Source organism: Aythya ferina (assembly GCF_964211825.1).
Source record: "Aythya ferina genome assembly, chromosome: 13".
NCBI classification, from domain to species: domain Eukaryota; kingdom Metazoa; phylum Chordata; class Aves; order Anseriformes; family Anatidae; genus Aythya; species Aythya ferina.
The window spans coordinates 15,216,757-15,239,630 of NC_140311.1; the positions used below are offsets into that span (position 1 = coordinate 15,216,757).

The following is a 22,874-nucleotide window of genomic DNA, read 5'->3' on the forward strand; positions in this document are numbered from 1 at the left end:
CGGTCTCAAAACAGCAGCTGAGACCGACCCTGTGGTTTGGGCAAGAGCCGAGGAGCAGCTGGGGGGGTCAGCTGGTGGTGATGACGAGGAGTTATCGGCCTTCGTCCCCACGACCCCCCGAAGACCACCACCAGGAGAGGAGACAGTGCGCAAGTGCAGCCAGGAGGAGCTCATGGAAATGACTCCTTGGAGCTCATTTTAATAGGAAGCGGAGCTAGGTTATGAACGTGTATAGTGCGTTGGGAAACTTCGTGCACGTGTAACTTTGAGCTGCACAGAACCCAGGCGAGTTGCTGCGTTAGGGCACACATGCCTTTGGAAGCTATCCCGCATGTGCCTGGCGCTGAAATAAACCACATACCTACTTTATAACTCTGCTTTGAGTCGTGTAGTTCTTCCACGAAGCACAAGTACAGGTGTGGTTCTGTAACCCCTCACATACAGGTATTACAGACGTGGTGGCGCCGTAACCCATCACAGACACACAGAGGTGTAGGCAGGAGGTGGTCCTCCCCCTGCTCGCCCCATCAGCAATTATTTATCCCCCTAATCCTCTTCCTGCAGGTGCGCTGGGGTCCTCAGCCAGGGTGTCCAGGACATCTCTGAGCTGGGGACAACCTGTGGTGGCAGCGGTGCTGATGGCAGAACTTCCTCTCTGCCAGCAAGCCCTGCTGTAAAGGATTGCATCCTGAGAGCGCTGATCCCAGGCATTGCTCTGCCATGATTTCCGCGTGTGGTTTCCCCAAAATTCACGCCTCCCCAGTCCTCGATGTCCCCGTGCTGCCGCTGAGCGGGCGCGTGTCGCCACAGCTCTTGTTTTCCAAGCGCGGCTGTTCAGGAAAGGGGTGGGGGAGGCGCCTGGAACAGGCAGAGGAGCTGGCGGGGATCCGCTGCTTCCCAAAAGCTTGGTGCAGCTCCCAGAGGAGATAAACAAGTTAGTCACTCGGTGAGCTCACGGCACAGGCATCTCGGCCTCCATGAGAATTTGTCGCCGGCCCTTCCTGGGCTGCCGTGTGCCCGGAGGAGGGGGAGAGGTCGGGGATTCGGGTGGTGGCCGCACTCAGGATCGGGATCTCACGGGGGAGATTCTTTCCTAAAGGAATGAGCACAGTCTGGGGCTCACCAGGCTTCGTGGTCCCACCTGAGGACATTCCCCAGGCGCGGAGGGTCTCGGGTGCTGGGGAAAAAAAAAAAAAGCACTGGGGAGCTTTCTGGGGATTTCCCAGCCAGAGTCGGGAGCTGGGAATTTTCTCTCCCTCTCTGCTCCTCCTGGGGTCACGAGCGGGTTTTAAAAAAAGCAGCAGCCCACACAATGCTCTTCCCTTCCCCGGCTGGGTGCTGCTGACGAGATAACGTATCCGGCCCCGAGGGGACAGAATTAGCCCTGCGCATGGGAAAGGCCCTGCCAGCGCCGGGGTCAGCAGCGCGTTGCTGCCCCGCATCCTACAGATGTGTCCTCCGCTGGGCTTGCTTGCTCCCCTCGGGTGGCTTCGTGCTCGCGGGGTTTCTCAGGGGTCAGGGTGCCGGTGCCGATGCCGAGCGGTGTTTTCCTCGGCGTGCAGGACGTGGGGAGGGTTTGTCACTGCGCGTGGCGTGGCACCGGTGAAATCTGGGGGATGCTTCCTCAGGTCAACACAGGGAATTCACGGGTTTGCAGGAAACGCGGCAGTTTCCACGTGAGCTGCAGGAACAAAGGGTGGCTGAGCAGATAGGGGATGTTCCTGGAAGTGGCTTTGAGGACAAAAATACTGAAAAAATGCCACGGTGGGTGTAGGAACTGGTTAATTCTGATGCACAGCCGCCCAGCCTGAATGTCACCGTCCAGCCCAGGTCAACCCAGTAGCACTAAAAGAGTTCAGATCAATGTGGTGCAGCCCAGCCCACCTCAACCCAACCCCAAATGAGTGACCCAACGCAGCCCAATGACCCAACACAACCCAAATTGAATGACCCAACACAACCCAAAATGAATGACCTGACACAACCCAACCCAACCCAACCCAACCCAACACAGCTCAACCCAACCCAACCCAACCCAACCCAACCCAACCCAACACAGCTCAACCCAACTCAACCCAACCCAACCCAACCCAACCCAACCCAACCCAACCCAACAAAAAGCACCACAGCACAGCAAGGTCCAGGGAAGCCCAGAGGGCCTTCTAGAAAGGTTGAGGAGAGCCAGGTCCGTGGGCTGTTGCCACAAAACCTCAGTGAGACCAAACCAGCCTCTACCCACCAGGACTTCCCTTCTGAGCCGTCTGGGAGCGGGGGACAGCGGGCTGTGTTCGGGGTGCAGGAGTCCTTGTGGTGGACCTTGTGGGGTGCCTGCGGGGGCCGTCTGCCCCCCACTCCATGCTGCCTTCTCCCCCAGGCCAACCTCCTACTCCCCAAGAACACACCACATCCTGACAGAAAACCCAAACGCTTATTTGTTTGACATTATCCTCGTTTTTATCCCATTTATTTATTTATTTAAAGTCAATTTAATTCCCTCCCCCACCCGTTTTTTATTTTTTTATTTTTTTTATTTTGTGGGGGGGAGGGTTTATTCCCGGGAAGGAAGGAAGGAAGGAAGCCCAGGCTCGGCTGTTTGTTTGTTCTCCCCTGGCCGATGTTCCCTTGGTCGTGCTCCAGCGGCCGATCAACTGGCAGGGGAGCGGAGCGCGGAGCACGGCGGGGCCTGGGAAAGGCCGGGACCCCGCTTCCCCTGCCCCGACGTCACGGTCGCTCCCCGATGAGCTCGGCCCGGGGCTGCCAGCTGCCTTCGCTCCCTCGGCTCCTCCGCGCTCCCTGTCACCAAGGTCCCATGGTGGGGGACCGGGGCCGGGCCTCGAGGATGCAGCTGGGGTGCCCGGGGCTGGCGGGGATGGAGAGGGAAGTGCTGGGACCCCACAAGTGCTCCTGGGGCCTTTTTTGGGGTGATGTCTGTGAGGACAGTGTCTCCCCGCTGTCCCAGCCTTGCCTTTGAGCCCCGTGCTTCATCCCGGTTTGGGACTGCGATGGGGAGAACCCCGAAGGGATGGAGCATTGGGGTATCCAGAGCCCGATGTGTGGGTTATCTCTTCCTGGTGTCCTTGTGCAGGAGAAAAGAGGGACTCAAACCAGCAAAGCCAACCCCAGCAAAGCCAACCTCCCAAACCTCCCCACGGTCCCCAGCAGCCACCCCAAGCCCCGCGACCTCCTGCAGCGATGGGCACTGGGGTCTTTCTGGGGGTGCTCGGCCATGCCCTGGGGGTCCTCTACACCTCCCATAGCAGGGGAGCGGGATGGATCCTTCCCGGATGGCTGCAGGCCAAAAATGAGTGATCACACCCGGCAGAAGGGGTAAACCGAGTCAGGAGGCAAAATGTTTTTAAGACACGGGGCAGAATTTCGGTGCCCCTCCGCTTCGGGGGAGGAAGGCAGGGAGGTGAGAGAAGGTCAGCAAAGTTTTTGCCTGGCCCAAAAGCGCTTAGGCAGGAGGGTTCGAGCCTCCAGATAACCACTGTTATTTAATTTATTTTTTCTAAATTAAAAAAAAAAAAAAAAGAAAAAAGGAAGGAAGTTAATAAATAATGTAAAGTGGAGAATGCATTAATGAAAGAGAGAGCGAGGGAGAGAGAGGAAAAGAGAGGAAGGGACAGGGCAGAGTGAGAGCGCGGGAGGAGGGAGAGATATTCCTGCCTGTATCGATTGGATATGATTACATTAGACCTATCAAATATTCATACTACATTCCACAAGAGGTCATTGTGTGTGTTTTTCCAATTTAGCTCTGCCTTGGCGCAGGGAGCAGGCTCCGGGTGGGAAAAGGGCTGCACCGACGTCTCCAGCCCCGCGGCCCCGGGGCTGCACCCGCCGAGGTGGCAGCAAAGCCCCTGGGGTGTCACCGACGTCCCGGGGTGGTGGCGGGGGATTTGGGGTGGTGTTTGGTGAGGGGGATGCTGAAGGGTGGTGCTGAGCCCGTTGATGGTGCGGAACAAAGCCCAGGAGGGCTGTGGGCTCTTGTGCCCATCTCCTGGTGCCCCAACTCCTCCTACGAGCATCCACACAGCCCTCCTTGCCTGGCCTGCCCCTCACTGTGGGATTTTCCTCGGGGTGTCCCTTCCCTGGCTGGGATCCTCGTGGAGGTGGTGTCTGCACCACATGGAGCGTCACACCGTGTCCCCGGGGAGGGACACAAGGGAGAGGGACCCGCAGCATCGGTGCTCCTATCTCAGGTGGCTTTCAAGGACACGGCTCTCCGGTGGCTGACGGGCACTTCCCCACCCGTGCCTCAGTTTCCCTGCGAGTGCCTCCCAGCTCGGCACATCCTGGAGCTGCAGAGCTGCAGGGAAGTGTCCCCCGTCCCCGAGGGCGCATGGCACCAGGACAGGGGCATGGCACGAGTGGGATGTGCTGCCCAGGGTGGCAGGAGGCAGCCCAGGGCCAGCCCCGTCCCCAGACCCCATCGTTCCCCAGGCAGCGATGCCGGAGGTGGCAGGGTGGGGCCGTGATGCTCCGGCAGGGCTGGGAACCTAAATTTTAACGTGACCCCAGCCTGATCTCTGTTGACCTCCGTGTGTGTCCCCGGGGGATGCCCAGCACCCTCCCGACCACCCCTAGGGCACCGTCCCCACGTCCCCCAACCCCAGCTCCTCCACCGAGGTCCTCGCTGCCCCCCGCCCTGGCAGCACTGCGTTTCTCTCCTTACATTAATAAAAAAAAAATAAAAAAAATTACAGCACGGTGGCAGGAAATGCATTTTCGGTTCATCTGCTGCGGCTATTAGATTACCAGGAAATGGCTGGCTGGCCGGCGGCCAGGGGCTCTGAGGGGCCAGCGCGCACCCAGCGCGAGGCAGCGGGTGAGCGCGTCGTCCCCGTCCCGATGACACCGTCCCCGCTGTCCCCACGGCACGTCGGCTTGTCCCCCCCTCCCAGCCAGCTCTGCCCCAGTGCCAGTGGTGCACAGGATGCTCGGAGAGGGCAGGGGTGGAGCTGTTCCCCGATTTGGGAGAGCGGAGGAGGCGCTGAGCATCCTTTGACAAAGCTTTTCTCCATCCTAAGAGCAGGGAGAGCCCGGCGTGGCTGGTTGTGCTACGGACAGAGAAATGGGGAGTCTTTGGGGCTGGGATGTGCGTGGGGCAGTGAAGAGCTTGGTTGTTCCAAATCGAAGTTTTTTTTGGACCGCCAGGGTGGGCTGAGTCAAGAGGAGCATCAGAAGGAGTTAAATTCACGTTTTCTTTAGAAAAGCGGGGTCATCTCGGCTATAAACGGCTCCAACTACCTGCGAGGTGGCGGTGCTAATGAAGGGAGGGAATTGCCAGCAGCCCCCGGAGGGACAAGGGCCAGCAGCAGTGGGACAGGGGGGGGACAGACACGATTTGTAGTCGATGCACCTCTTAGAGGTGTCCTGGGCTGCCCGACCATGAGCAAAGCGAGGTCCTGCTGAGGCATTGCTCTTCCCTTGGTGACCCTGGAGCTCCTGCACCCTCCTGGGGTGGCCCCTGCTTGGGGATGCTCCGGCGAGCACCTGGGGTGGGCTCCCCATGGGTGGGAGACGGGAGAGGGCACCCGGGTGGTGGGAAGCGAGGGATGGGGCAAAGGGATGGATGCCGGGCGGGAGCGGGGCGAGCAAGGGAGTAAAGTGTGGGGAGAAAGCAAGGTCTGAGCCTTGCTGGGGTTTATTAAAGTTTAACAGAACAGAAACCCTGGTTTGCGTGGAGGGGACCAGCTATTTTTAGCCGTGGGTAGGATGTCAGCTCTGAAAATAGCCCCGCTACCAGATCCTAATGAAATCCCTCTCCCTTTGGCTCTCACCCGGAGCGAGTTTGGAGGGGGAGGATCGCTGTCACACCCGCAGCTGAGGAGCTCCTGACATTCACAATGACTCGCCTTTTTGCTTTTTTTTTTTTTTTTTTTTTTTTTTCTTCCCCCCCCCCTCTTATTCTTCACCGACTCTGCCTTACGCCGAGCAGAGGAGTCACCAGCCAAAAAAGTGAATGCGGGGGTGGTGCTGCTTAGCTACGGCCAAATCCCAGGCAACATGTGACCAGATTGGCAATTTAATACCGAGCCTTTCTCCCCTCTACACACGCGCTCAAGTTAAAGTGACATTGAAACCGGAGCTCAAAGGGATGAAGGAAAAGAAACCGGGGGGAGCCGCCCCCTGTCCCATCCCTGGGGGATGAGTTTTGCTCGTTGGGTTGGGTTTGGGGTGGGAAGGTGGTGCCCGGGCGCAGGAGGATGCTCGGGTTGGGTGCCTGGGCTGGGAGGGGAAGGAGAGGTGGAAGATGTCTTGGGTGCATGGGGCTGCGGAGAGCTGGGGACAGCAGGAGGGCTTCCTGAAAGCCTTGGTGGAGCTTCATCTGGCACCTCTGGGAAGCCAGGAGGCCCAAAGCTGGAGAAGATCAGGGTGGGGGAGAAGCCACGGAGGGAGCACAAGGCGCAGGAGCCAGGGAGAGAGGTGGCCCTGAGGGACACGTGTCCATGAGCCCCGTGGGGCAGTGCGTGTGCCCAGGTCTCCGTGTCGCACATCCTCTTGCTTCTCCAGTGCTCTGAGCTCTGCACCGCGGTTTCTCAGCTGGGAGGGCAGCGTGGATGTTGGTGGGGGAACTTCATGGTCCCAAACACGTGTTTTTTTTTTTTTTTTTCAGAAGAGCACGTGGAGCTTGTCGATGCTGGTCCTCAGCCCCAGCACCAGCTTGGGCCAACGCTTGCTGCTCGCTAGCTGCAACGGGACGTGGGGAGAGGCTTCTGTGCCCACCATGTGGTGGGGATCAGGTGCTGGATGCTCCCCCCGAGATGCCACCTCCTGCCTTGCCGCCGCCGCGTGGGGACCGCGCCATCTGCACCCGTGAGTCAGCAGGACCCACTCAGCACGTCTCCAGCAGGATCCGGGCAGCTTCTGCTCCCTCGGCGTGTTCCAGCCTCAGCTCATTAAAGGGACGCATCCTGAGCTCTCCCTTGGTGTTCGGCGCTGCCTGGCTCCATCTTCAGAGAAAAAGCTCTCACTGCACTCAAGGGCTGCGCCTCCGCCGTGCCGCAGGCTGAGCCAGGGGCGCAGGATCCAGCCCGCGGGGCTCAGCCCTGCCTGCTCCCGAGCCACGCCAGCTCAAGCAGGGTTAGCAGAGCGAGGTTTGACTCCAAAGCAACCCAGAGATGCCTCCGGGCCGGCAGCCTTGCAAGGCGTTTTCTTTCCAGGGATTAGGAAAGGTTCGGAAGGAAGGGCTTGCTTTTCTCCCCACTGCCTGCTGAGCAGAGGAACTGCGTGGCACGGAAGGGAAATTATGTTTTCCCCCTCCCTGTGCTGCCATCTGTTTGTTTCAAGCCCGGTGGGGTGGCTGTACCTGGTTCCTCCTCACCGAGGCACGTTTTTGGAGCCAGCTGCCCCTGCACCCTGGGAGAGCTGCCACCTTTCGGTGCCTTTCCCTGCGCTGGCTGTTGCTTCCGAAGAGCGGGTGGCACTGTCTGGCTTCAAGTGGCTTTCACATAATACAGACTGTCAGGCTAGATGAACATCACCGTCCCTTCTGGCCCTAAAATCTGTGAATCTAAAAATTAGAGGGCACCAGCACTTCTTTGTTTCTGGCTGATTTAATCAGGGGAATCGCGTGTTCTCTTCCCCCCCACCCCCCTTGTTTTCCTCCCCCCCGCATCATCTTCAGCTGAAGATGAATTTTCCCTCCCCCGGTGCCCAAGCTTGGCTACCAGCATCAGAAGAGCTCAGACATCTTCAGCCTTGCCCTGGGACGTTCCCCTCTCCCAGCTGGTTCCTGGCAGTGAATTGTCCCAATGCCTGCACGGGGTGAGCGGGGTGCTGAAGCCTGGAAGCACCGGGCTCTCCTGGTCACATTAAAATCCCAGCCGAGTACTTCAGGCTCCAGATTTACCCCTTTTGCCTTCATTAAAATGTGCACGTGTTTCTGTACATCTCCAAAAAAAACACTTTTTAAATTTTTCTTTTCTTTTTTCTCCTGTTGAGGAAGGGAAAATGGGTAACTCCCCACTTCTTTTACTTTCAGCTGTCCCGGGAGGAGATGCTCCAAAATAAGAGCAGAGAACAGGACTCAGGGGAGCTGCTTCTCCTCCCCACCCCTTAGCACAGGACCCCAAGGGCATTTGAGGGGTTAAAAGGCGGCAGATTCAAGCTGGGAGGAGTGACGCCAACCCAGCGGGGGAGCCTGGATCGGGCTTGGCTGGCTGTGGCAGGTAGCTTGGGGACACGGGCACAGCGCTGCGGGAGGGATGCTAAATCCTCCGCTCGCCTCCACTCCTGGGGAGAGATTATCCTAGAGCCAAGGGGGTCTCGCATCATCCTCTGATACACTTTATGTTGTGGCACTGCACGGCCAGGGGTCCGCATCCCCATCCCTAGGGCGCAAATCCCTCCTAAAACCTGCTGGAGGCTCGGTCCCGCACCCTTCCTTCGGGAGCATCCCTCAACTTTCCTCCTCTGCGCGTTCCCTCCGGTTCCCAGCCCTCCTCTTCGGAGAGGCTGCGGTCAATAACTCCCCAGGAGGCTGCTATTCTCCCTCCGCTTCCCACCCTCCCACTTGTCTCGGCATCTCCGCATCGATGCCTCTCGGCCCTCCCTCGGCAGCCGGCGAGGAATAAAGCGGCGCGGGCTGAGCACCACGCGGGCTGCGCCAGGGATGCTGCGAGCCGGCGGGGGGAAAAAGCCTGAATCACCGCGCGCCTCGAGGTGGGAGTGAGAGATTGGGGCTGGGAGAAAGGGAGGACAGGACGCACGCGTGCTGTTCGGAGGCAGGCGCTGGCAGCCAGCCGGCGGCCGCTGGGATTTGATTTGGGCACCTCGTTCCTTTCAGTGCCTCCGAAGCCCGAGCTGGGAGTGATGTGGAGAAGAGGAGGGGCCGGTCGGAGCGTGGAGATGTGGTGTTAAGGCTCTGCCCGGAGCCCAGGGTGAGGGATGCTCTCAGGGCTGCCTTCACCCCTCCCCGAGGAGCACCTCTGGAGGCGTCCCGTGTAGGTGGAGAAATGCTCAGCATCAAAATGAGCCTGGAAGGGCTCAGCTGGGTGCCACCGGAGGGCAGAGACCCCCGTCACTGCTGGCCTTCTGCTGGTGTGAACTGGGAGGGAGCCACTGAGGGCAGTGGGATCCTTCTGGTTAGTGCCCCTGTGCCGTGCCCAATTCTGCCCCCCCCAGCCCGTCCTGCTGCCACGCACCTGGACCTGCCCTGCCCTGGGGAGCGGGTTCTGTGCTGGCTTCATCCCAGCCCCACAGAGATGGGTCCTCAGCATCCCCCGAGCTGCTGATGTTGTTTGCCAGGCCGACAAACACCACCAGGAAAGGATTCGGGAGGGCTCGAGGGGAACAAAGTGAGGCTGGGAGCTCCAGCAGGGTCCGTAGTCCCCGTCCAACGTGCAGAGGTCTTGTGTCTTCAGAGCTGCTGATCCCCGTCCAGTTACCTCTGCATGGGGCCGAGGGGTCCTCAGTGCCCAGGAGGAGGGAGGGCGCAGTGTTTGGGACAGAAAGTCCCCATCCCGTAAGGACCTTGAGGCTGAGGTGTGTTTCTGGGAGAACGGGGAGCTGGGGGCTGGTGTGGAGGAGCCAAAGCCCCTTCCCAGCCCCGGAGCTTCTATCACAGGAGCTAATTCGGGCATCAGCCTGGATTTTTTAGTCGAATAAGGGGTGGACAGCACCCAGGCTCCACTGATGCTCCCGAGATGCCCAGAAGAGGTGACTGGGCCAGGGTTGAGGGGGCAGAAGGCGACGGTGCCCATCGCCTGCCCAGATCCGTGTCGAGCTGAGGGTGTGGGTCGATCCCCGTGGCCAAACCCAACCCAACCGGGCCACGGTGCCCGATCGGGGGGCTCGCACTGGGATCTGCCACCCGCAGCCCCCCGGGGACCAGGGCCGGGGAGAGCGGGGCCGTGCCGGAGCCCGAGAGGAGACGGAAATGTTTAAATAGCGCCTGCTGCATCCCGCAGCTCTCGGCTCTGTTGCAGTCATTATCTGGGGAGCGGATGCACAGGGCTCTGTGGGGACCGCTAATGGGCCGATTCAATTTCAGCTGGATGACGCCACTTAGGTAAGCATTAAGAGCTCCAGCTCCGGGAAGGCGAGCGGCAGAGAGAGAGAGAGAGAGAGAGAGAGAGAAAAGAGAGAGGGAGAGCGAGAGATGCTAACGGGCAGCAATAAATCCCTCCCTCCCTCCCATCCTCCACGCTGCCCCCATTCACAAGGAGCTCCGGGGAGCTGCCTGCATTCACAAACCCGGCCCGGGCAGCCCTCCCGGGCTCTCCCTCGCTGCCCCCGGCTGCGGGGCCGGGGGGGCGGCCGGTGCCCCCCGCCCATGCCCGCCGCCCGCCCCTAGGGCAGCCCCGCGGCGGGGGCTGGCGGCGGCCGGGCACGGCGGATGGAGCGGCGGCGGGGTGAGTGGGGCACGGGGCGGGGGGGGACACGCGTGGGGGGACGGGGGTGGCCGTGGGGGGACGAGGGGGAGAGGGAAAGAATGGGAAAATCTAGGGAAAACCGGGTGCCGGGCGCCAGCGCGGGGTGCGTGGGCTCAGGGTGTCCCGCGTGGGGTGCGTGCGGGGATGGGCAGCGGGGTGCGGGGGGAGCCCGGCCACGCGTGGGCACCCTGGGGAGAGTGGGTGAAGCCCCCTTCCTCCCCCTCCCCATCTCTTCTCCCACCTGGGAGCTCGGCGAGGCAGCTGCCTCCAAGCGCCTGTAAATCATTTGCTTTTACGATCCCCTCCTCTGGCCCATTATCACACGAACTTTATATGTTTGGGGCTGCTGGCGGCCATAAAGCTCGCCCGGTTTCCGGGGCTGGCATGCCCGCTTGGCAGGCAGGGTGTGAGGAGGAGGAGGAGGAGGAGGAGGAGGAGGAGGAGGAGGCTGGGGACACGCTGCCCCGGTCCCCCCCACCCCGGCCGGGCAGGTAGGCAGGGATCGGGGACAGTGCTTTGGGGACAGGGCAGGGACCTGCTGCAGGACCCTCAGCCCGGCTGCTTTCCGTCTGGAGCAGCGATTGGGGTCCCCACCCCGCTCACCCAGCCCCTCTTTCCCCATCCCGCTGTGCCAGGGGACCCACAGCTCCTCCACCCCCATTTCATGTCCCCTCAGGTCCCAGAAGGGGACCCCTCTGCCCAACCCCTGCGTCTGGGGATTGTAGGTCCAGGAGCATCCGGACCCTGCTGTGAGTCCTCCTTGCCCTGGGTGCTGCATCCAAGGCCAGGACCCGGACCCCAAGCGTCCCGGCTGCAGTGCTCTGTGCCAGCTCCCCTCTGCCTGCTGTCCCCCCCCTACCTTGCAGGGTCCCCCGCACTGCTCCTCCTGCCCAAGCATGGCTCTCGTGCCTCCTGAGCTCTGCTTCTTGCCTGGAGGATTGGGCTTAGCTGTGCTGGGTCTGCCCTTTGCCTGCTCTCCGTCTCCCAGTTCCACTCTTTCCATCCCCGTTGGTCCCTCCACTGTTCCCTGTCTCTCCCTTTGGCTCACACCTTACTCAAAGCCCCCCATGGGAACCTGCCCAGAGCCCCCCCGTCTGACTGGCTGGAGTCCTAAAGCCCAAATCCCACCAAATCCCACCAAATCCCAGCACCCAGGATGAGCGGGACGGACACCCAGATGCGAGGAGCCCCTCCTGCACTGGGTGTAAATCGCTGTGATCCCCCCTGAGATGGGACCTGAAGGACACAGGACCCCACCGAGGTGGCTCTGCTCCCTCCTGCCTGGTCCCATCTGTAGGCTGGGACGTGCCACATCCCCGCAGGGCTCCGGAGGGCTCCAGCTCCTCAGCAAGAGCCTCGGGGTGATGTGCTCAGTGGCAGCAGGTAACAGAAGACAGGAGGCTGTTTCCCATCCTGGAAGCATGTTCACAAAAATTGTCTGGGCCAGCCGTGCCCTCTCAGCTCACCTTGCTACAGAAATCGGCACCAAACCAGCTGTGGGCAGCCAGGGAGAGCGACCCCCTCGCTGCCCGCATTGCCCTGGATGGGGCGAGCATCTTGCTCCAGGCGGCTTGGGGATGGGCTCCTTGCAAAGGAAAGAAAACAACAAATCTAAGCAGATTTGTTGCCTTTTCTTTCCGGGAAGGGGGATGGGAGAGGGCAGATCTTGCTTTAAGAGTTGAAGTAAGTTGCCTTTGCTTTTCCCTGCTCTTCAAGGTCAGCCTAGCTAATGAAAATCAATCTTCCCTCTGCCTCTCTCTGCTGCATGAGCAGATTCTACCTGTGGCCCCTCACCTACTTGAAAGCCACCGCCTGGCCTGCTGGCCACGGGGAGCTTCCTATCGAAACGCAGCCTTCCTGTGGGCACCGTGACAATATCGGTGTCACCCACAGATCACACGTTTGATCTGCCAGAGAATGGCTTTGTCCCAGGGAAGCTGGCTGCACACGGAAAGCACGTATCCGACGTCAAAGTCTGGACTTGATTTTGTTGGGGGAAAAGCTTCTGGATGGGTACTGGCATGCAGTGAAGGGCATCCCTGCTGCTGCTCCATTTTTTTTTTTTGCATGGCAGGTTCGGTGCAGGAGCAAGACAAGCTGCTAAATCAGCTTTGCCAGCTTCACCCAGTGTTTGTGGTGGGGTTAAGGAGAAACTCGCCCTTCCTTGGTGTTCTGGATGGGGATGCAAGTGGGAAACCTGGACACTGCAGGGGGAGATGCCAGGACTTGGGGAGTCCCAGTCCCTGGCCAAGCACATGTCGTATTAGTGGTGATTTGTTGCTGTTGCTTGCTTGAAATTAAATGTGTTTGGTTCCCCTCCTTCCCTGTGCCCCTGGCTCATGACAGTCTCCTGATCTGGAGGAGACGGCTGTTCCCAGCCCTGGACAAGCCTCAGCTCCACATTTCCCCTCCTCTAGGGAGGAAGGACAGCGCCCATCAGTGCTGGCAGGAGGACGGGGAACCTCCTCGGGAAGGACACGGAAAGCACGGGGAGATGCTGCACCCTCCTTTGTCAAGGGACAAAGCTCTCCCAGTCCCACTTTTTGGAAATGTCTGGGCCAAAGTCTCCCCAGGCTCAGGAGTACTTTGAGGCTTGCTGTGGGAATAACTTCGTCAGGAGCTCTGCTCAGTCTTTGCTTCCAGGGCTGTAGGGACGGGCTCGTTATGAAACGTAACACAAATGTTTTCCTCTGTCTTCCTGCCCCGTTTTAGGATTTTTAGATGTGCCCTGATGCCGCAGGGTCTCTTTGCTCCTGGCAATGCAGCTCTCTTCCAGTGTGGCTGAGCTCAGCTGCGACGAGACCATGGACCCACCCGCCGAGGACTTCCAGCAGGTCCTGTCCATTGACCAAATCCGCTCCATCCGTGCCAGCAACAACTACGTGGAGAGGCCGGCTGCCTGCTTCCAGCAAGCCCGCTCCAACCCGTCCCTATCGCAGCCACCTCACAAGCAGGAGTGGCCTCAGGACCGCCTGGTGTCTTCCACCTTCCCGGACCTGCACCGCAGCCACAGCCAGCAGCACCAGATGCCACCCCTGCAGCAACCCATGAGCCATTCCAGCACGGCCAGCTCCGTGTCCCAAAGCACCACCGCCTCCGAACAGCGCCTCCTGAGCAGCCTGACGCCGTCCCACTCGGGCCACTCGCTCATCCGGACGCAGCCCCGGGCCGGCGAGCTGAAGCCGGAGGAGTCTTCTCCGCTGAAGGGGGCGGTGGAGAAGCCCAGCCTGCACGCCGGCCACCTCTTCATCTGCGAGGAGTGCGGGCGCTGCAAGTGCGCCCGCTGCACGGCCGCCCGCAGCCTGCCCTCCTGCTGGCTCTGCAACCAGCGCTGCCTCTGCTCCCCCGAGAGCCTCCTCGACTACGGGACTTGCCTCTGCTGCGTCAAGGGTCTCTTCTACCACTGCTCCACCGACGACGAGGACACCTGCGCCGACGACCCCTGCTCCTGCGGGCCGGGGTCCTGCTGCGCCCGCTGGGCTGCCATGAGCTTCCTCTCCCTCCTCATGCCCTGCCTCTGCTGCTACTTTCCCACCTTGGGGTGCCTCAAACTTTGCCAGCGGGGTTACGACGGCCTGAAACGCCCCGGCTGCCGCTGCCAGACCCACACCAACACGGTGTGCAGAAAGATCTCCTCCTCCAGCGGCACGCCTTTCCCCAAGACGCTGGATAAGCCGGTATGACCCTCCCGGGGAGGAGAAGCAGGCTTGATTCCTCTTCTTCCTCCTCTCCCCTTCACCCCTCTCCTCTTCTGGCTCCCTCCGCTCTGCTGCGCTCCCCCTGCCCACCGCCTCCTCTTGGGAACGAGACTCTCAGGGTCCCCCGGCCACCAGGAGCACACAGGCTGTGGCTCTTCCCACGGGAGGAAGAGGTGGCTCCATGCATCCCAAGCAGGAGTCCTCCAGGAGCCTGGACTCGTTTTCTCCTCCTCTCCTTCCAGCACTTTTCATGGGTGGTCTCCACCTTCTCCCCCTGCCCCCAGCCCCCTTCCCCAGGTGCTGCAGGGCTCCCCCAGGCAGCAGCAGCTTTCCCTGCCTGCTTGGAAGCCACCGGGAGATGCCAGCCAGCTCTGCCATGAGATGGCATCTCGTTTTGTGCTGCCTCCAAGAGGAAGGGAAGGTGTGGGAAGCTTTCGAAACCTTTTGGCTCCCGCCCAGCCGCAGCGAGGGGAAGGTCCCCCTGGGATTTGGTGGAGAGCGAGATGCTGGTTTGAAATAGCCATTCATTCCTCCAGGCCTGGAGGTGCAGTGCTGGAGGGGCTGCCTCCAAAATGCGATCCTGGTGGGCTGGGAGCGAGGATGGTGCTCCCCCCAAGCTCTGTCCCATCACTGAGCAGATGCTGCAGCTCCCCTTCTACCCTCACAGGCTTGTCCTTGGGGGTAGGGTGAAGTAGCCATGGGGATAGGAGCTTTGTCCCACCATCCTGTTCCCTAGATCTGCCTTCTGCCTGTCTGGTACCTTCCACCAGCACTGAATTCACTTTAAAAAGAGTCCCTAAACCCAACTATCAACAGCCAGCGCTGCTCTCCCTGCCACTTAGCACTGATGTGGGGGAACTCCCCGGGGGGGGGGGGGGACGACCCTGCTTTGGGTTAGGGAAAATGGAGAGCAGACGGGATGTCCAAGGATGGGAACCTGACCTTCCCTCCCTGCAGAGGTTGTGTTTGAGTCCTCACCCTGCTTTCCTTTGCCATCAGCGTGCCACGCCACCACCAGCGTCACTGCTGAGGGCATTCTGCGTTGGCAAACTGGAAATGGGGCTGAACCGAGCCCCCGGGCTGGGCCATCTGCAGACCAGAAGGAAACCCGAGACAGGGTCAGTGCTCCATGATTTATGTGCTATGATAAAACATCAATCCCATTGCTGCAGCTGGGGGGAGATCCTCCTGGACCTGGACCCCCATCTCCGCTTGCATCGGCCATGGGGTGGGGGAGTTTGGAGCTGGGATGTTGTCCCAGTGCTCGGCTCTGCCCTCCTGTCCCTCCCTCGAGTCGTGTGTGTGCGGAGGGAAGCGAATGGTTCCCCTGCAGAAATATATGCAACGTCTCCCTTGGCTTCCTCCGAGACCCTGCCGTCCAGGGCTTGCCCATTGCATTCACTCAGCCACCTCTTTCCGTAGAGTTCTGTGGATCTATTTTTGTATATATAAATATAACGTTAGGATGGCTAGGACTATTACTAATAATATCCATGATACTGCTGTGAATGGTGCCAGATGCAAGGTTTGGCTTCCTGGTACACTTGCACATGCTGGAAGATGATTTCCAAGTCTGTTTATTGCTAATCCTAGACCTTTAGTTCCTGGGTAGTCGGGAGAGGGGGACAGGGAGGTTTGCAGGCTGCAGAGAGGGGGTAGGATTTAGTGCTGGCTTGCAGCGAGCCAGGAGGTAGGCTTTGACGATGGGATTCATCTTCCCATACATTTGCTATCTAAAATCCGCGTCTGATCCAAGCTCCCTCTGCTGCAGAGAAAAGCAGCTCCAGGGAGTGATTCATCCCCCTTGAAAACATTAATTAAATCGTGCTCTGGCGGTGCCCGACTCCCTTGACTCTAAGGGGCCCAGATGTTGAACTTGTGGCAGGGGAGGTGGATCCCATCCCTGGCGTGAAGCTTGTGCCTGGGGCGCGTGTTACGGGCACGACCGGGATCCTGACCCTCGTCTCACCTGGAGCCTGAGGGGTGCTGATGGAAGATGTTTCCTCTAGCCAGAGACGGAGAGCTCACCTCCATGAGTGGTAGGGAATTCAGGGTGGTGCTGGGGCTTGCAGCGAGCATCTCCTGGTGTTCAGAAGGGAGAAGATGATGCCCGTGCAGTTTGCAGGTCCTGCATGGCCAGCCATTCGGGTTTTAAGGCAATAACCTTCTCAGAGAATAGCCTGTAGGTGTCTGTTCCACCCCAGGACAAGTCCATCTCGGTGGCATCGGTTGTAAAATATTTTGCAAATGTATTTTTCCATATACCAACAGTTGCTTGGCTCCCTATTTCCAAGCAGTGTTTCAGGGAGAGACTTCCACCAAGAGGCCCCCTTCCTTTTCAACACTCCGTTCACTTCTCTGTCGGTGCTGATTAAACTTATTCCTCCTAGAAAGTGTAAATCTTTTTAGGGTAAAAACCTCTCCCCCCCCCCCCCCTTTTTTTTTTCCCATTGAGGATTTGAACCGTCTCACTTCAATGAGAATGTGAAATAGTTCATTGAAACTTTTAGAAGAAAACTAATGAACAGAATTTTCCAACTTGCTCTACTTTGATTTTTTTTTTCCTCCTCCTTTTTAAATGGAGCCGTCTTGTAAATTTAGTTACCACCTCTGTATCTTTGCAATTCATTGCTTCCTCTCCTGATGGTGGAATGACTCAACATGTGAAGCTTCATCATTTTCACGGCCTCCCAAGTCATGCAAGCACGGGGTGACCTCCCCCAGGTGCTGGAGCTGCCGGATGAGGAGATGGCTGTCCAGATACCAGCTCCTCAGCGCCAGTTCAGCTTGGCACCAGCCTGGCGAGGTGGAGCCCTGCACTACAACTGCAGTAAATTTGCCTTCTGGGATTGATAAGAGGCCAGGATGCCTTCTGCTTAATGGGCTTTTTTCTGGGTCGGTGCGGAAGTCCCATTTCCCATAGGGAACCATGCCACAGCCTGGGCACAGGGCTAGGGAGTCCGGCCAGGTCTCTTGGATGTCTGATCTGCAAGAAATGCCAAGTCTGTGAGATATATCGTATGGAATATGGGCACGCAGATGGGCAATGACAGGAAGGGAGCCCCGGGTGGGCATGGAGAGCTGTCAGGCCATGCAGGGCTCGGTTTGGCTGTGTTGAGGGTAAAATGCAGAGCCACGTCCAGGTCTTATAGTTGCATGGGCTGGAGATGTTCAGGGCTGTCTGGTCCTACCCTGTTCATGGAGGCTTCATGCGGGGTTACTGCTTCACGCTCATCTGGAGGGGCCTCGAGGAGCTCCCATTACTTCACCCCAGCAGAAAAGACAGGATTTTTGGGATTTGCCAAAAGCTCTCAGAGGAGGGCAGGCAGCTCTGGGTCTTTGAGCTCTTCTGGTGTCAGGAATGCTGTGGGCAGCCTCTGATCAATTTTTTATTTTTTTTTTTTCCTCCTGAGCTTTTCCTAATGTCTTCAGACCAGATCCATCCTGCTCCTTCCCCATCTCTGGCTGCCAGATAGTTTGGTTTCCCTTTTCGAGAGGACTCCAATTTTGGTTGGAATTGTGAGCCCCTTTCCTGCCCCACCCTGTAATGAGTCAGATAACATCTGCTCCAGATGTTTGTTTGCAGCTGCTTGTCCTGACAGTTTGGGTTTCTCTCTGTCCCAACGTGTCTTTTCTGGTTTTCTTTTGGGGGAATCACATGTCAAGTCCTCTGTTTCCCCTGCACCCCTGTGGCCCGACAAGGATGGATCTGCTTCGTAAGAGAGCGTTTCTCCACTCTGTGTGTCTGTGCTGGTCGTGGGCTCCTTTTCCAAGAAACATGTTAGGGCGAATTTAAGGAAAGAGAGACTCAGGTGCCAAAGGAGCAGGAGGCAGGGCAGGAGCTGCTGAGCAGGACCTGAGCTCCCCCTGCTCTGCTCTTCCCATCCGGATCTCCAAAGACTCCTGATGGTGCTTGCTCTGTGCCATTCCCCCAGCCCCGCTCCCCTCCTTCAGTACTGGTAAATGTATGGACACTGTTGAGGAGAGGTCACTGGGGACCGGGGTGAAGACTCCATCCCATGCCAGCTCCTCCAGCCCTCCTGGTGGAAGGGCAGAGGTGCTCCTTGGGCTGTTGCTCAGGTTGCCACCTACCCCTGAGAAACCTCGGTGCCTCGCATCAAAGCAGCAGCTGGCAGCCAAGGATCACCCCTCAAAAAAAAAAAAAAAAAAAAAAAATTGTAGAGTTGGGTTTGGGGGGGACGCTCTTTGGGATTGTGTTCTCGTATCCCTATAAAATCCTGTTGAGTTGGCTCTTCCCCATCCTCAAGTATGATCCCAAAGACCGGTGGGGAAGTGTCACCGGCCGAAAGATGCCAAAGCACAAAATTACAGTTTGCGGACAGCTGCTTTAGTGCAATAAAGAGGGGTGAGCAGCAGGGTGAGAGGAGCTGCTGTAGGGTTTGTGTGAGTGAGCTGGCCCGAGGAGGAGCACGCCATGCCCCAGCCTTGTTTCCAGCATCTGCTCTGTTAGGTCGCTCTCTCTGGTCCGTGGGTGTTTTGAGGCTGCATTGGATATTGGAAGGTCCTTTTTTTTTTTTGTGATCAGCATGTGAAGAAAGTAGAGAAGGATGTACCCCCTACTCCCCACCCCAAAGCCCATTCGTGGTCTTTAGTAGGCTCTGGGTGAGGCTAGCCTCCTTCAGGGAGCCCACGGAGCCCACTCCTGCAGGATGCTCGCAGCAGCTGTGTGTTGCTGGTTGGGATCTGAACCAGAGCTGCGCTCTCCTTTGGGCTTGGCATGCTTTGGGGTACTCCTCAGTGAGCATCGGGATCTCTTGCAAGCTCTGTCTCCTTCTAGTAACTGCTCTTTGCCCCCAGAGTGGGAACCTGCCCAGGCGAGGCTTGGTCTTCCTGGGGTGCTTGTTGCAGAAGAATCCCCTGAGGGCATAGTCCAGGGTGCTGAAAGGTGCCCCGCAAGGACCTGCAGGCTGGAGAGGTGTTGGATGGATGGGGAGAGAAAAAATACCCCTTAGGGGCAAGGTGAATATCCCAGTGCTGAGCCAGGGGAAGCACCGGGCTGTAGGGGCAGAGGGATCACACTGGGTCTCCATCCTGCTGCACCTTCCTGCAGCACCCAAAGGGCCTCAGCAGGACCAAACCCTCCCTGGTGTTGTGGCCCCCCTGGAGCTGGCAGGGCTGGTCCCTTCCTTCCCTGCCTGGAGCCCCTTTCCCCCTTCCCCTCCCCTTCTCCTCTGCCATCTCCTCCCAAGGGCTCCCCCAGGGCTTCGTGATGCTCGGTGGACAGGCAGCCCCCTGCCTCCCCAGGGGTCCTCAGCACAAAGTTCTCCCGAGAAGACGGGTCCCCTTGGCTTCAAAGGAGGGCCTCGTACCAAGAACCGAAGCCTCTCCTTCTCCGTTTAATTGGTACAAAGGCATTCTGTACAGTGTATAAAGAGGTCCCTCCCCGGCTGCCTTTATTCGGGTTCCTTTCTATAAGGTATAATACATGTTTATAACCTGATGGCTGTTTTTTGACAATACTCTTGTACCTTTTAAGGGGAAAAAAAAATAAAATTAAAAAAAAAAAAAAAACACAAAGTATTTATTTCAAAAGTTTATTTTAAAGATAAGAAAAAATAACCTATTTATTTTAATGCACCCCCTTCTGTTTGGTTTTCTTCTCTTGCAAAGCTAATAACTGTTACTGAACCACTGCTGAGATGAAAGAAGTAATTCTATGGGTGGCTTCACAAGCCCACTTAGAGCAAATATTCAATAAAAATATATATTAATTTTGAACGTGTCTTCTTGTCTTCATGGCGGCCAGGGCATGACTCAGGCTTTGGAAGGGCTCTTAACAGGTGCTGGCTCTGCATGGGCACTGCTGGCATGGGATGGGTGGTGGTGGGGATCAGTCTGGGCTTTCCAACATCTCCCCTGGGAACCCTTCTGCTGCTTAAAAAAAACTCACGAATCTCAGTGAGTGCTTCCTTGCTGTGAATGGCCCAGATCCTTGAGGCAGGGTGGGTTCCTGGGCAGCAAAAGGAGGGAGTGAGGTAAGAAATCACTGAGATCTGGGGGATTTTGGTCACCACGACACAACTCTAAAGCCTCTTCTGCTGCCAGGAGAGATGGGGTGGTGCCACAGAGCAGTGGACATCAGCAGGAGGAACTGTGGCTTGTCCATAGCTGTCTCTCCCCACCGGCTGCAGAAGGCACCTCAGTGATGTGTTTGGCCTTAGAGGGACAAATCTGTGCCACAGCACCAGCAGCTGCTGGAGCAGACGTGTGCCCGGATCTGCCTGCACACTACAGGCCAGTGTTAAATGCATCTGCATGTGCAGAGCCCAGTAACAACTTATTGGCTCAAGGGTATCTTCTGTTCGCCTGGAGCTCCCCTGCCACACAGATGCTGGGTCTTTATTCAGGCACTCCCAGAACATGAGGTCCTTTCTTGTAGATTCAGTGGCCAATGAAGCCCACAGATAGTGGCACTTCCCTTAGCCCTGTCTGAACTCCATGGCTTCAGCGCCCAGCCCTTGACCCTGTCTCTTTCACAGGATGGTTTTGCTGTGCTCAAGACCCCTCTCAACCTTTGTGCTTCACTAAAAGCTTGCATTCTCCAAGCCTCACACCATAAAGCCTTTCCTCAGTCTGTTTCATTGGTTTTGGAGTCCTCTTTGTACCATCTCTGGTGCCAGAGTGTGCTTTCCAAAACATGTGCCAAGGCCTCAGCCACAGCATTTGGGATTTGCTTCAGGGCTTTGGAGGACAGATCTGAGTCCAATCCCTGCTGTGACTCACTCTTCCCCTGCTTCTAAAACAAAAGATGACTTTGGGCCATTTGTCACCCATTGCCTCATTTCATTGACAGAGTCCCTCATTCTTAGACACAGCCAACCAGTTTTGTTCCTAGATGCATAGCTTTTTTAAAAAAAAAATGCTGTAGCTTTTTTGGTTTGTGTAGTTCCACCTTCTCAAGCCTAATCTGTCCCTATCAGTTCACGCCACCAATCCTACTGGCATCTACAGATCTTTCTGATCTGTAAATCAGAGAGGAAAGCTGAAGGAAAGCTCAGGACCTGAGCCCTAATGCCAGATTAACAGAGAAGCACAGGTCCACAGACTATATGAAAAAGCTTGTAATTGCTTACTTAAGACACTTCCCTTCCCTTGCACAGAGAAATTCATGATAGTCCCAGGAATCTCAGAGTCATGGCGATCCTTTGCACTGCAGTCCTTGGTGCTTTGCACCCCTGTGCAGACCAGGACCCCACAGGCCCAAGCGCACCATGGCGCAAGCTGCCGGGCCCAGCGCCATGGTCTGGCTGGTGGGGCTGTGTGGGTCATGGACACGTAGCTGTGCCACCAGGGGGGCTGAGTCACTCTTGTTGGCTTAGCTGAGAATAATGAACCACATTCTCTTGGCTAACACAGCCAGATGGCGTCCAGACCTGAGCGGGCCCGTGCCATGCAGTCCTATGCCCATGAAGTCCTCCCCTGGAGGCAGAATGGGAGTGGGTTTCCACCCTTTTGGCGTTGAAATCTTCCCTCGTCGTCTGAGGGAGCAAAGCTGGCCCAATCTCAAATCTCTCCTGGATATCCAGGCGTGACCCAATGCTCTGCTTGAACTGGAAACCCACCAGAAGCCAGCAGCCCTCCCCAGCCTGGAGAGCAAGGGTAGGTGTCTGCAGGCGAGAGGTTGGCTGTCTAGACAGCGGAAAGAAACAAGCCCTCTTAAGGACTCATTCATCTCTTCCTAAGATGGCTAAATAGGTCAGATGACTCATGCCCTGAAAGTGCCTATTTCTCTTCACTGACTACAAAAGGGGAAGGAGCTCTCAACAGCCCTCCGCGACGGACGTCTGGAGGTAGCGGATCTGAGCCTGGCTGCTGCTCCCGTGGGTCGGCAGGGGAATTCGGCTGCACCTGTGGATCCTAAACGCTACCGGTGACTTCATCTGTCAGGGTGAGGAGGAGAGGAAGGGGTCCTTGAATGCCAGATCTTTTTAACCCTCATGCTGAAGGTGATATGCATTTAGGAACCTGGGCATACAGAGCTGGATAGGGTGAGGTGGAAGGTCAAATCTAGTTCCCGGCTGTCATCATGGGCTGTAGGGACCACACAGTAGAAGCTTAGGCTGGAGGAATTTGCAGAATGGCTTCTCCACAGTCACAAACACCTCCTAGGTCTTCCATAGTCATCCTCCACGTAGGGCTGAGGGCAGCTTATTGCTCTGTAGACCCTTGGCCACTGCTCTGGCTTGAAGAACTAAACGCTGCTTGGGTCCGAGCAGATATGAGAGCACAATCTGACAACACCCCCAGGTCTGCTTTGCCTACAACTGCTCAGTAAACTCTGGGATATGGGGCCCTGGGGAGATCATGGGGCTGGGATTCACCTAGAGCAGTGAGGGGCAGCTGGGAACGTCTGAAATAGCCCAAACAAGAGATAACATCTGCAAAATACTCTCCCGTGCTGAGACTGCAGCCCTGAAGATGCAGAAGGCCTTGCTCCCTACAAGCAAGAGGGTCTCCATGTCCCCAGAGATGGCAATGTGCCACGGTCCTTTTGCAAAATGGCCAGTTTGCTTATGAGCACCCCAAAATGCCTGCAGTTTATGGCACTGTCCTAATATTACAGACCCATAGTTTGGCCCTGCAAAACATCACGAGGTTGGCTTAAAAAAATCAAGATGCAGCTCACAGCAGATTCTTGTTTTTCGCTGCTGCTTTTGGAGGCTGACTGAGTCATGCTCACAAGCCTCTTTTGCCAGACACCAGGGCTAGCAGCTTCACTGAAATAATTAAATGAGCACGGAGGTTCTCATAGGAGCCTCGGAGATGGCGGTTCAGC

The 22,874-nt window shown here is 57.6% G+C and overlaps 1 protein-coding gene and 1 long non-coding RNA gene across 3 annotated transcripts; one reads left to right on the plus strand and one right to left on the minus strand.

Annotated features, from left to right (window-relative positions):
• Nucleotides 1-154: 154 nt before the first annotated feature.
• Nucleotides 155-2,372, minus strand: LOC311443808. The gene is made up of 2 exons (XR_014697508.1): nucleotides 2,240-2,372; nucleotides 155-1,681 (listed from the first exon to the last, which is right to left on the minus strand). It is a non-coding gene; the product is annotated as an uncharacterized lncRNA (long non-coding RNA).
• Nucleotides 2,373-8,777: 6,405 nt separating this feature from the next.
• On the plus strand, nucleotides 8,778-19,816 carry SPRY3 (sprouty RTK signaling antagonist 3). Of its 2 annotated transcripts, none has more exons than XM_084534960.1 (2): nucleotides 8,778-10,015; nucleotides 13,092-19,816. In XM_084534960.1, exon 2 carries the CDS (start codon nucleotides 13,139-13,141, stop codon nucleotides 14,060-14,062), a length of 924 nt encoding a protein of 307 aa, XP_084391086.1. In that variant the 5' UTR covers nucleotides 8,778-10,015; nucleotides 13,092-13,138; the 3' UTR covers nucleotides 14,063-19,816. The 2 variants fall into 2 exon arrangements, with proteins under 2 accessions (XP_084391086.1, XP_084391085.1); XM_084534959.1 differs by lacking the exon at nucleotides 8,778-10,015 and adding an exon at nucleotides 10,096-10,358.
• The last annotated feature ends 3,058 nt before the right edge of the window (nucleotides 19,817-22,874 follow it).